This window comes from Sphaerodactylus townsendi, linkage group LG03, assembly GCF_021028975.2.
Source record: "Sphaerodactylus townsendi isolate TG3544 linkage group LG03, MPM_Stown_v2.3, whole genome shotgun sequence".
In the NCBI taxonomy this organism is placed as follows: domain Eukaryota; kingdom Metazoa; phylum Chordata; class Lepidosauria; order Squamata; family Sphaerodactylidae; genus Sphaerodactylus; species Sphaerodactylus townsendi.
In genome coordinates this window covers 51,305,154-51,319,271 of record NC_059427.1, presented here as the reverse complement: position 1 = coordinate 51,319,271, position 14,118 = coordinate 51,305,154, and the positions used below count along the sequence as shown (strand labels likewise).

Below are 14,118 nucleotides of genomic sequence, written 5' to 3'. Positions count from 1 at the left end.
CCAATTTCAAGAGGAATATTTTTGTAACACGTTTGGGCTTAGAGTGCAAAAGTCTGGGGATGTATGCAATATAGGTACAGGTTCAATAGCTTGTGGAAGTAACTTAAAAGTGTACAAGAATATTACACACTACTAGAAGGCTGGAAGAGACTTTAAAATCATTAAACCCAACCCACTTTTCTGGATCAAGAGTATCTATGATTTAGCACAAGTAAATCTGGCTCCTCTGTATTTTAAAAATATATGCCCCTCAGACCACCTTTTGATCAACCGATTACTAACTTGTCTGTAGCTGTAGAAGAACCTGACTAATCATCCAAATGCATCAAAACTACAGAATTCCTTCACCAGAGAGATTCACCTGTTCTCCTCCATCACTGTCTTCTACCAGCTGGTAAAGACTTCTCTGTTTTGTTTGATGTTCCCTCAATAACCCTCCCCATTAATGATTTTTTGTTTAATTATGGTTTTAATTGTTTTACATGTATGTATTTTTAAAGGTTGTTTTAATGTTTTTGATTGTTCAATACTTTGGGGGTCCCAAATCCAATGAAAAGGTGGCATGAAAATGTTTCAATTAAAGTCAGAGGCCTGCAGTACAATCTTAATGCTTCTAAGCCCGTTGAATTCAATGTGTTTAGAAAGGGGCAACATTGCTTAGGATTGCACTGATGGTTCATGAATTTGATGAATTAAATGTTCTTCAGCAGTGGTATCCACAGTTAAAGAACTCTGCCTGAAAACTGGTGAGGTTCTTTGCTCCTACAGCTATTCTTGGAAACCTATTCAAGGATTTCACACATGACAGAGTTTGAAACCTTTAGATTTCTTACCTCAAATTATCAGAGTAAGATCCAAGTACAAGGGAAAGACCATGAATGGGAAAATGGAGTAGTCAGGATGGGAATCGCCTGGCAAATAAAAGTTCTTACAAAATTTTCTGATACAGCAAAGAATTTCAGATATTTTTGGTTCAGGTATTTTAAATACAAAATCTCTCATGTACTGCCTGGAAAGATCGACCCTACAGTGAAGATCCATGGGGTTGCCCTAACAGTTAAGATATTATTTGAATGCACTGACTAGATGCCAGCTTCACATGATAGGGAGCGAGCATGGCATAATGCTTAAAGGGTCAGACTAGCTGCTAGAATCTGGGAAAGCCCATGTTCAGTTCCTCACTCTGCCATGAAAACTCTCTGGCTGACCCTGAGCAGTCACACACTCTCAGCCTAACCTACATCACAGGGCTATTGTGAGGATAAAATTGAGGAGAGAACTATGTCAGCCACTTTGGTCCCCATAGGGAAGAAAGACAGGATGTAAATAAATAAATAACTGTGATCTCGGAAGGTGCCATGAGCATATGCACTGCTCCGTGGAATAAGAACTTTGAAAACATTAGGGCATTTGCATGCAGCACCAGCACAGGCAAGCATTCTTATAGTGCCATGTGTAGGAAGCACCAATTTCATTTGGTCTTATGCTGCCACATTCATATACCAGTGTTGCCTAAACAGTAATTTAAATGTCATAATAATAAGTTTTCCTATCCAACCTGTACATGTGCAAGATGAATAAAAGAGATAAGGAATTAACAGTCTTCACAAATGTCACATCCACTATGCATTATTCGTTGCAGTCATGCCAGAAGTGTTTTCTCCTGCCTGCCCCAGCAGACTAGAAGCAAGATCCCAAGTTACAGAGCACAAGTTACTGTATTTTTGGATGGTTTTACACAAAGACAAAAGTGTGTTGTTTCTCTGGGGCTTCTAAATGAAACCTTGTTCTATTATAAGAATCTAGTGCCTCCCAGCTCAGTAGTTCCTCTGTCAGGTTAAACCACAGGGTGCTTTTTTATTTCTTATGGTCAACCTCTGACAAGAAATGGTTTGAGCTTTTATTGCTACCATATAAGCCTGTCCAATATTTTCTGTCTCAAATGGCTTCCGCTAAGAGTCAGGCATTAGCAAGTAAGCTGGGATTCCCCTTCTCATAATTCTGCCACAGAGACACACATTTGCACTGTTTCTGCTGTTCGTGTCTAACGCTGATGCAAAGAACAACAGGCATATGGGAAACGTAACAGTTTATATTTCAAACCAGGAACCAAGCCCAGAAGGATTTAGCAGAATTGTAAAAGGAAAGACAGATTCAGAAGCCCCAGTGAAGTCAAACAACGTGCCTAATTGTAATATATAAATGTAAATAGCTGCTTCTTACAGAGGATAAGTTGCTATTCCCCCTTCTTTATCCTAATTTGGTTCTCAAGAATGAGAACATGAGAACTGGAAAACAATGAATACAAGAGAGTTAGGAACTGAAAGATGTCGTTTTGTCACTAGCACCGCTTTTATCCTAGCATGGGAACCATCTTTTCACACCAACAGTCAGCAGGGATGCATGGCTAGAAATAATATCACTTTCCAGCTTCAGTCATTAGCCCAGCTGGTCAGGAATTCACTGAGAGGAAACAATAAAAGCAAGGGAAGAATTGGAAATACAGGAGAAGGGACAGTCAGTAGATCAACCCCACACTGCATTTAATACTCTGTGCCTGACATCAGACCAGGATTGTACAGGATTACCTTGTAAGCTTTACAGCCAAATCCAGATGAAGGGGGAATTGTCTTGTGGAAGTGGCGTGGGCACATGCTGGTAGATTTGCCCTCCCCAGGGCACTTACTCTGGTAGAGGGGCAAATATACTGGATGGCAGCCATCATGGTCCTCTGGAAGGCCTGACGCAGTGCTGGCCACTGTGTCAGAGTTCCCATGCCACTGCCAACTCTACTGGTGCAGTAGGGGCATGCCAGAGGCATCCCAGAGGTGGAGCCAACATTAGTTGGATTCTACCCTGGATTTGTGGGCAGACACACAGCAGCCTGAGCTTGGACTTACAGCACCCTTTGGAATGGTGTAAGTTCATTGACCCCTGTGGAGGGCTTTCCAGTGAAAGGGAGGTTTTTCTGTATTTTCTGCCTCCACACCACAAGAAAAATCTCTGGAGGAGGCAATGCAGTGCAGCCATGGCACCATCCCCAGCCACCTTGGGTTGTGGATTGCGTTGCTCAGATAAACCTGAATATGCCCCACTTTCTCTCCCATTTGGTGGGCATCTCAAAGCATATTCTTAAAGTAATATTCTGAAGTGGGGATCATGGAAAATATTGAAGAAGGGCCTGATAAGGTGGCATTATTTCTACAGGCATTATTTCTATATGAAGAGGAAAGCTGGATAAATTTTCTAAGCATTTTTGCCAATTTCTGATGCATCAGTAGGATCCATGGATTAGTTTCTATAAGGGTATGGCAAAAGATAAATAGAAATTTAAAAGGTGATTAGTATAGTATGTTGGTTGCAATCCAGAAGGGGCATGAAAACATTTTTACTGAGAATTTTTGATTCAAAAACTGGTCCCAAAGACCCATGAGCTGTTTTCAATCTCCAGAAATAAATTAAAACAAAAACAACGGCTTGAGGACTGGGGCAGCTGGAGCAGTGAAGCCAGCTTGTGTATGGTCCTTACCCCAAATAAAGTTTTATAATTTAATAAAGACAGAACGAAAAACTTCCGTACCACATACACAAACTGCTTTTGGAACACTGAAAATGAAATGCAGAGGAAGAAGTACATTGTTTGCATGCATGGAATATGCTTCCCTTTAAGTGGTGGAAACCCGCTTTAGAGCTGTATCCTGAAAAATATATATATGTGGCAAGATGTACTTTATTGTATTACCAGTGCAGTCCTAAGCAGAGTTATACTCTTCTAGGTCCAGTGAAGAAAGACGCAACTCTGCTTAGGGCAGGACTGTCTATTTCATTCTCTTGTGAAATGAAATGAAAGTTTTGGTGATCTTAAAAACGAAGCTTGAAATTAGAGCAGACAATTTTATCACCACTTATACCTCAAAACTATCAACACAACATTTATAACTGAATGGATTTAAATTGTCTATATAGTTTAGTTAAAATCAACGCTACAAGAGAAGGACGCTGATTCTGTCTAATAGCTTCTCAGGAGGCAAAGGAGTGCAACCACAGTAGACATTTACACTTCATCCAGTGGCAAACCTCTAATCCATAGGTCCCCAATTATGGTGCCCACTGAAACCTTTCCTGGTGCTGCTAAGTATCTTTAGAATGTGGGAAGGGCCAGAAGGGGCTTCAGCCCAGCAGGCCTTCTGATTGGCACTGGAGACCTGACTGCCTTTTTTAAGTAAAAAAAAAACCCTGCTTTTTTCAGCTGCTGTCACCATATCATTAGGAGCTTCACTGACTGACTGAAGGTAAGCTGAGTGTAAACAAGAAACTATTTTTAAACAATATGCTTATTTAAAAAGGCATCCTGCTTAGCACAGCTTCTGCCTGAAGTACTGAAGCATTACTATTAGAGTTATGAACAGAGGTGGGATCCAACCAGTTCTCACCACTTCTCTAGAAGTGGTTACTAATTTTTTCTGAGTGCCGAGAAGGGGTTACTAAAGCAACCTCCCTGCCCAATAGGGCCTGGAGGTGCGTGTGTGCGGCGGCGCCACTGTTTGAATCCAACCACCATCGGAACCTGTTATTAAAATTTTTGAATCCCACCACTGGTTATGGATAACCTCCCTCCTTGTCATTTGTGGTTGGCTTTGCCTCTTGTAGTAGCCATTTTGTGACTGTACCCACCATTCTGTGTCAAAATTCCAAAGGGGCCCTCAGGCTCAAAAAGCTGGGGACACTTGCTGTAAGCCCTTCTGCCCCTCCCAAAGTTTTTCCAATCCTCTGAGCCAGGGGTCTTCAAACTATGGCTCTCCAGATGTTCATAGACTACAATTCCCATGAGCCCTACCACTTGGCCATGTTAGCAGGGGCTGATGGGAATTGTAGTCCATGAACATTTGGAGGGCCACAGTTTGAAGACCCATGCTCTGAGCTTATCTCTGTTTTAGGACAATCCTAATTTGCATCTCCAGTGGGCTGTGGGTACATCAGTCTCAGAAAGAAGACAGTACGTGAAAATTAATTTTCTTAGTCAGTCATATGAAATTGATGGAATGGCAGGTCTTATGGTAGAAATATTTCAAGACAAAAATGGGATAAATGGACTACCTGGTGTTGCTCCAGGATACAAGCTGGACTCGTTGAGGTCTCCACCCTCTTCCCAAAAATACTGGGACTGAAGAATCTTGGAATCTTCATTTTCCTCACTGGCAAAGCCTGATCCAGGTGCAGCTTGCAGGGCACTGGGGATAAGGTCAGACTCAGGCACCTTCAAGTTTGTCTGTTCATTGGATTCCAGAGATTCTATGTGGGACACTGCTGAGAAGTCTACCAACGATGTGGAGCTCAAACCCTCAGTGCCAAGATCTTCAGATAGAACAAGGCATAACGAAGCTACAAACAACAAGGAGAGACATATTAGTATTGAGAAACACTGATGCATAAAGGAGGTGAAAGAAATAATTTATATTAAATTATATGAAAATACAACAATTGTCACAGGATCCTTTGCCCTTAGGAAGCCATTGTACTGGTTTAAAAATAATTATATTCTTCACAGCCATCATAGTAGTGATAGATGTACTATCTGGAGAAAGTATGTAATTATTCACAGGTACAAAATATAGTTTGTCCATTGCTAGGAGAATGGGATATTGCTGCAACAGAACCACAGCCTGGGAGGAACACTTCTGAACACTGCATCGCATATAGGTAACAGCATACTTACTGCATTAAATCAATGATCTAGTATGGTCCTAAGCAGTCTTTAGAGAGAAGTTTAAGTGCTACATTTGCATGCATGAACAAACATTTATATGCCCCAATACCAAAACTTAGATCTTCCCAATTCCCAACTGAGCCTGAAAAATGAATAGCCCATTATTTACATCGATTCCATAGTGATATTGACTGAAAAAACCCAGCTACCTTGAACATACAGAGGTCAAAGATGGAGACCAGCTGGCTGCATAATGATCCTACTTTCCCGTTTGGACACCAAACTGTGCTTTCCTGACAAGTACGAGATCAAGATACTGGGCTTTGTTATTGCTTGAAGTGTGTTACTCTTTCTAAAAATACAGTGTGATGTGTTGTCAAGTCGCTTCTGACTTATGGCAACCCTAAATGTTAATGACCTCCCAAACTTCCTTGTTCACATCTTGCAAACTGAAGGCCCCAGCTTCCTTGACTGAATCCATGCATCTCATGTTAGGCCATCTTCTTCTCCTGTTACCTTTGACTTTTCCTTGCATTATTGTCTTTTCCAGTACTCTTCTCTTCTCATAAAGTGACCAAAGTAAAATAGCCTCAGTGTAGTCATTTTAGCATTTTAGAGGCCACTTATTTGTATTTTTTGGTGATCCATGGTAACTGTAAAATGTTTCACCAACACCACATTTCAAATTTATCAAATTTCTTCCTGCTAGCTTTCTTCATGGTTCAATTTTCACACCTATATATAGTTATGGGAAATAAAATACAGAGAAGTAGTAGAATAGTAAGTAACTTGGGAAGACAGCATGAGCTTAAATCAGCCTGATTGCTTTGACTGCCCAGTAATCCATACATGTAAGGAGGGAGGAGCACCAGCAGCTCAGGATAGAGTAGAAGAAGAAGAGTTTGGATTTATATCCACCCCCCTTTCTCTCCTGTAGGAGACTCAAAGGGGCTTACAATCTCCTTGCCCTTCCCCCCTCACAACAAGCACCCTGTGAGGTGGATAGGGCTGAGAGAGCTCCAAAAAGCTGTGACTAGCCCAAGGTCACCCTGCTGGCATGTGTGGGAGTGCACAGGCTAATCTGAATTCCCCAGATAAACCTCCACAACTCAAGCGGCAGAGCTGGGAATCAAACCTGGTTCCTCCAGATCAGAGTGCACCTGCTCTTAGCCACTGCTCTTAGCTGCTACGCCACTGCTGCTCCATACAAATCAGTTGGGAATTTTAGAAGCAACACAGAAAGTATTCTAAAAGTGGTATCAGCCATCCACAGTGGTATTTAAATTGTGATGTGACCCTATGCATATGCAAGACAAGACTTTTTCCCATTTCTGGAAAAGCATTTCAGCATCAGTATTTCTGGGGAGAGGGGGGACAAATGGAGGTTCCATCTTGAGTCTTGCCTAATGCTTGGTCTGTGAGACTCTTTCTACCACTGATTCACTTTATTTTTGGAAACTTTATTGCTTGGTGTTCTTCTGCATTCCTCCTTGCTGAGTTTCTTATCTGAGATCAATAAAACAAAATTAGCTACCCGGAGATCAGCTTTAAACAAAGACGAAGAGCAGAGACAGTAGGAACATGACAGAAGCTAGTAGCTCTGAAGGGGAAAGCACTGCAGCATAAAACAGCCAACCAAGATCACTCTGGGCATCCCAAGGGATGGACAAACTCACCAAGTGTTATTTGCACATGGCTGAGTCAGTCAGCCACTGAGGCCAAAACATCCCAAAATATGCCCCAGTATTAAGGATGCAGAATGCCTTTGCAGGTCATATTATCTCCTGCTTAAAAACTATCCTTGTTCAGTCTGCAAGAAAGCTGGGGGGGGAAATAATAGAACTTTGTCTGGGATTTTTCTGTTCTCACACAACAGCTGCCACCATGGTATTATTAGCACTACAGCAGCATCAAGAGACCCCCCTCCCCTCCCCAAGACAGCTATAAAAACCTTTGTGCAATAAACATATGTATGCACACACTTACACAAAAGCTACATCCAAACAAGCAGCTTGATCCTATTCATCCCTTTCAATCAGATGAATAAACTGCTATGATTGGTGAGATCTACAGTTTGTCTAGCAGAGAACTGTTATCAGTCACACCCAGTTCACTAATGGCATTTATGTAAGAACTGACCCCAATGGGCCTGAAATATCATAGGCCAAGGTTTTCCAACATGGTGCCCATGGGTGCTGTTGTATCCACACCTTCACTTCCCTTTGCACCTGCCAAGCTTCACAGAAAGTGAGTGGGGGCAATATAAGGCAGGGCTTGTTTTTTGGTTGCCTTTATTAAAATAAAAGGGTTTTCCACTTGAGGATCAGGGCTCATAAGCACCTGGGCTTTCCTTAGTCTATGTATGCTTCCATTCCCCCTTTAGGTTTTCCTCCTTTGCAGGTGATGTGAGGCAGAAGGTAGTCCACCTGGCTCTACCTCCTACAGCAGGCATTTTGGGATTGATTCTATTTCCTGGGGCAGCCATTTTGGGGTGGCACTCACCACCCCTCCTCAAAATTCCAAAGGTGGCCACAAGCTGGGAAAGATTGGGGACCTTGCCATAGTAGGGCATCACATAAAAGGGGACAAAATAGTTTCTTGCTGCCCAGGTCACTGAAGGGGCAGAGTGAATCCCCAAAGCTCTTGGTTTGATGGTGTGAAAATATAAGTGACCTTTTGCCATCATTGGGACAAGGATTGCCATGTTCCTGTTGGCCACTGGCAGGAGATGAGGAATAGGGTTGCCAGATCCAGGTTGGGAAACACCTGGAGATTTATAGCAATTCCAGTCCTGTGATATGTCCTGTGATATATGCCTGTACCTGTCAAAAATGGAGCATGTGAAATTGCCCTGTGGTTATGAAGGAAACCTGTGCATATGTAAATACTGAGAACAGGCCAGCAATATCTCAGGAAAGTCTTACCCACAGGATCAACCTTCCATTTTCTCTTTGAGACATTACGAGTACTGGGCTGGCTCTAGGATTCCAACCTCCAGATGGCACCCAGAGATGTCTCACTATTACAGTTGATCTCCAGATGATCAGGACCAGTTCCCCTGGAGAAAATGGCTGTGTGGATTGTGGATTCTATGGCATTAAACCCTGCTGAAGCCCCTCCCCAAATGCCACTCCCTTCAGACTCTATCCCCAAAATCTCCAAGTATTTTCCAACCAAGAAATCCCACAGAGGATATCTGCAGAAGGGAGGAATCATCACATGGATCATCACTTTCTCATCACCCCATTCCTGCTAAAGACAAAAATATGCTCCCCCACAATGCTACTAGAGGGGGACAGGGAACACCCAGAACAGCATAAAGGAAGAGCTGGAAGTCTGCAGTGGGAAGTAGTAATTGGCAAAAAGTGTTACTCCCCAAAAATATCCTTCATGGGATCTAAACCATCATTATCAGTATAAGTCATGATGGGGGACTGCCAACAAGTTCTTAGGAAAACTGCAGTAAGATTCATATCATACCTATTGGTGAGGTCAGTCGTGTTCTGCTTTTTGGACAAGCTGAACTAGAGGAGCACTGATTGGACATTTTCTACAGCCAGTAGTTTTTTAAAAAGTCAGAGATTCTCAGCTTTTATTGTAACATTTTCATCCAAATTATGTATAGCCGCATTTAGTCAAGGAAGAAGGAATGGTGTTTACAAATCTCCTGGTGGAAATCCTATTAGGGACCCATTGGACAAACCTAATATGGTTTCACATTCCATTAATCAATACACTGGAGACAATTTTCTCCCAAAGACATACCTCAGAGGTAAGTACAGAACAGTTGTGGACTAGACCTTTTGCATTTCTCTTCTATTAAATCAGATCTGTTGGCTCCAATTCTCCTCTCTTCCTCGTGATTGCTGTGTAATAGATTTAAATACAGTTGCCAGTTCCAGCATGGGATTTTTTTTTGTAGATTTGGGAATGGAAGAGAAGGGCTTAGAAGAGAAGGCTTAGAAAGGAGAGGGACCTCAGCAGGCTCGTAGCTGCAATGGGGACATCCAGGGCGGCTTGTCCCGGGTGCTGCCATTGCAGTCACGTGGGGAGGTGGGGCCAAGACATGTTGGGAGCGTTTCGGGGGCGAGGCGTTTCGGGGAGGGCGCAGTTTCCCCTCCCTTCATCATTTGACCTCAGTGGAGTACAGTATTCTAGAGTCCCCCCTCCAAAGCAAGCATTTTCTCCAGGGAAACCGGTCTCTGTAGTGTGGAGATCAGGCACCATTTATGAACATGACCTTCAGGAGAACTAATACTATTACTGCTAGAGCTTCAGTTCCCAGCGACTTGTTTACTCTTTCTAAACACTAAACTGTCTACCCAGTTTAAACCCTTCAAGATGTGTACTATCCTTAGCTGTAAATAAAACTACAGTATCTGAAATGCAAGCATGAGTCACTGCAACAGCACTCTACAGAATCAGAATCCATTCAAGATGATGTTCTCTTTTCTATTTGAGTGTGAATTTACCTCTGGCTATGTCAAGAGCTTCTGGAAGTGGAAGTGCCAGTAAAAGTAAAATGCTGCTTCAGAAAAATCTGATTTTGCAAAACTGCTAGATGGATAGATTGGGAGGACAATGTCCCTGGGTAATAGTGCCAAACATGCCCCAAAACAAAGACTCCCTGATTAATTCACTTTGAAGTCATGGGAACCTTGCTGTGCATAATTGGCCAAATAATCCAAAATGGTGGCTGATGGCATCCAGGCCCCCACCAAAATAGAGAAGATCTAGCCCAACCTCATATCTCTGTGTAAGCATCAGTTAATGTTAGTGATGAATATCTCAAATGAAAAATGGCTTACCAGATTCAAAGGCATCTGCAAAAGATGGCTAGCTGGCATGATGTAGCAGTAGTACTGAACTAGAGCTAGAACTCAGTTTGAACCTTCACTTTGCCAACCTATCTAACAAGGTTGTTGGCATGATAAACTGCTTTAGGTCCCAGTCAGGGAGAAAGGAAGGATAATAATGACAATAGCTAGAATTACAGAACACCTAAGCACAGCCCAATTTTGGTCCACTTTTTGGATTCAACAAGAGCATACGCCTTCAGCCTTAACTGTTCCTGTATATTTGAATTAACTGTGGAAAAAACATGCAAACTCTACTGCCTGGTAGTGAAATTTCAGATTGTGAGAAATTACTTCTGCCTCAGAAAAAAAAGAAAATGCACTTCATGTTTCTTATTTGCAGAAGTGCAATACTGCTACCATATAATTTTAACTTAATATATACTAAAATCTGTTTATAATATTCTTGTTTATAATTACAAGCAGAAAACAATTACTCAGGAGCCTCTTGAAAGAAAGTTAAAAATTTTGAGCCAGGTAAATTCATATATTGATTTTATGATTTTGAACTTTGACTCCATTGCTAGTTATGAGTCAACATAAAGGAGGAGTGAGTTCACAATTCATTGCAATTTTTAAACTACTTGGATAACTTGGTTAGACCTTCATACCTCTCAAGGCCTGGAGCAGCTTGTAAATGCCATTATACACAGAGGTAGCAGCAAGCCGATACACATTTATGCTAAGAATAGTGCTGGGGGTTGGGCACAATGACAGGATGATAAGAAATGCCACACGGCATGCTTCAAAGGTGGGCCAATGGGGGAAACTAATCATATGCCACGGACAGAATTAAAGATGAAAAATGTCCCTTGCATATGTATGCAACAGAGCTTTGCCGCCTCCCAAAATGGAGCTGGGCACCTTTAAAACAGAATCCAATACTGTCAATTTGGGCATGGCCAAGATGAGCTAGACTTATCACAAGGGGTCACCATGAAAAAGTGATATATGCATGTGCTAAACTGCCTTCCTGACTATTTAATAGTCATATCACGCCACAGCGAGGAGGAGAAGTGAGGAATGAGAGAGGAGACTGTGACAGGCTGCTAGTCAAGGCAGCTTTAGATTGTGGGAACTGCTCACAGAATTCAGCTGGCAAAAGTGGGTGCAGCCGAGGTCAGCCCCCCTCCTCCCGGCTGTAAAATAAGCTACTGGGGAATAAAAAGGACACCAAAATGCCAGCAATGAGCGCAAGAAGATTACACAGTAGGATTGTAGCATACTTTCTACCCAGGATGACAGTCAAAGAAAGGCAGGCTTGTTCTTCAGGCTAACAGCTGTGAGGAGATGGGGGAGGTTCATTCCCAAGGGACAGCAGATGTAGGGTGTCCCCCAAGCAGTGAAATAGGAACAGAGCGAAGAACAGAACTCCTGGGAAACACTAGCTTGGCTGTGGAGCCAAAAGGAAGCCTGCCTGGGGAACCACCTGTCAAGGAAAAGGACTGAACGAGACAGGAGGCTTTAAGACTGGGGCCTTGCTAGGGGCCTGAGCTAGCCCTCAGCAGGGGGTTGCTGAGAAGGAGGATGGAATAGCACACAAAGGAGCTAGATGGTTAGAGAACCACTGAGAAAGGTGCTAGGTACTGTGGGCACATGGCCTAAAAGGGTTATGTAGAAAACAGGGGCCGAATACACATAAGGTGTTTGCTGCTTGGTGGAGGCAAATGTCTATTGTAGCAAGATTTCTTACTTGGATTATTTACTCTAGCCACGCTTTCACTTTCTGCTTTCTCCACAGCAAGTGAAACCACTTGTAGCATGATTTTAATTTCTGGCGCCAGATTTTAATTTCTGGCTTTGGCGCCAGAGCAGGACAGAGTTGCCACTAAGCACAGCTTTGCCCTGGATCTCTTTCCTCCACCTATGGCCAACCTTCCCACTGCCTCGTGCTGCTTTGCATGCCTTCCCCCTCACCCCCCTCATATTGTCAGTTCCTTCCCAATTCTCCAAATGCTCCTATTGATGTATCGATATTATGATGACTGAGAATTGGCATCCGGTACACACTCCCCTCCCCCGGCCATGCTCCATAAGGCAGCTGCTTCCCTCCCCTTTCCCCTCCTCTCTCCTCCCACATCAGGGCAAGGCTCTGCAGGCCAGGAGCCTGGGCTCCAGTTGCCAGCTTGGTGGAGAGTGCGTTGGATGCTGGCCCCCTGTGCTTCCTGGCAGCCCGCTCCACTCTCCAGCACCAGCTGTCAGTCCCATCCAGGCAGGTCTGCTTCTTCCTGCCTGGCAATATAAGCAGCACTCTGCCTGGGGAAAGGGAACGCTAGTCAAAGCACGCACACGCGCACACAAACACACACACCCCAACCAGGGTTTCTGCAAACTGCAAAAATAAACAGAATGAGGCTAAATCCAACCTCGCAAGCAAGCAGACAAACCTTTATTTTAAAACAAGCCAGACTGTGTAGGGAAGGAAGGGAATGGAAGGTAGGAAGAGAATATCAGCTCTAGTACTGGCACTTGATGTGATGAGCTCTGGGCCTTTAAGGCCATTAATAGGTGGAGTTAAGAGAACCAGGAGAAGGAGAGGCCAACAGACAAACTGTGATGCAGCCTATGAATTGCCTCCTCATGTGTAAACAGGAAAAATGCAAGGAGAGTCCACTGCAAGACCACTGCACAGAGAACAGTCCCGATGTAAGCGTTCCATGTGTAATCAGCCAGGGCTACCTTAACAGCTATTTAGAAAGCTGTACAATGGAAAGCCAGCTTTCTGTACACAAGGCAAACAGCAGGAGCTGAACTAACTATAGCAGTCTGTGTTGCTTGCTGTGTTTGCAAAGTTAGGATTGCCCACTACATAAAACAGAGCTAAAATAAGAAACCTCAGCCAGGCAACCAAGAGAGAGAACCACTTGGTTGACACAAGAAACACACTCAATTGGGAAGCAGCATGGTATAATACAGTAGTTAGAATGGCAGACTAGGCCTACAAGTTCCAGATACAAATTCTAAAACTCACTCAAAGCTACAAGTTCCAAACCTCACTGGGTGACCTTGGCAAATTCTGAGCCTCCCAGGGTTGTGGAGAGAATAACCGAGGGAAAGGACAAGGAAGACACACTTCCTTGAGATACTTAGCAGAAGACAGAATAAAGGTCCTAAGTAATTTAATAGAATAATATGAGTGAGATTGACTAGTGGACTGTAAAGCAGAAACCTCTTAATACTAAAAATACTTTGAGGGCAAAGTACCCATATCAGAAGCCCAAGGGGCAGGGGAGATAGGACCGGCAAGCACACCTCCCCTAAGGCTTCTTTGGTCATCTTCCAAGACTAAGGTTATAAAAAGGGTATAAAAATGCAACAATAAATAAATACATAAATAAATAAAGGTTGGCAACTCCAAATTGGGAAATTCCTGGAGATTTGGTGATGGTGCCTGGGCCCACCTAGAGGATTGTGAGCCTATCTTAGACTATCTGTGCTATTATCTTATACCCTATCCAGTGGCATATTTACCTAGGGGACATGGGGTACCCTATGTCCCTGGGCGCCCTCCTAGTGGAGGGTGCAAAAATTTCAGGCTCATTTGTGTGTGTTTTG

General features: G+C 43.2%; 1 protein-coding gene across 2 annotated transcripts in view; it reads right to left on the bottom strand.

The window, feature by feature from the left end:
* The window catches only part of PODXL2 (podocalyxin like 2), a 73,131-nt gene that overhangs the window by 38,527 nt on the left and 20,486 nt on the right, over positions 1–14,118 (bottom strand). For both annotated transcript variants that reach the window (XR_007243821.1, XM_048488414.1), the window contains exon 2: positions 5,098–5,382. Coding sequence is in view for 1 of the 2 variants with exons in the window: in XM_048488414.1 (XP_048344371.1) it covers positions 5,098–5,382 (285 nt within the window). In the remaining variant the exon portion in view is untranslated. The remainder of the gene's footprint in view (positions 1–5,097; positions 5,383–14,118) is intronic.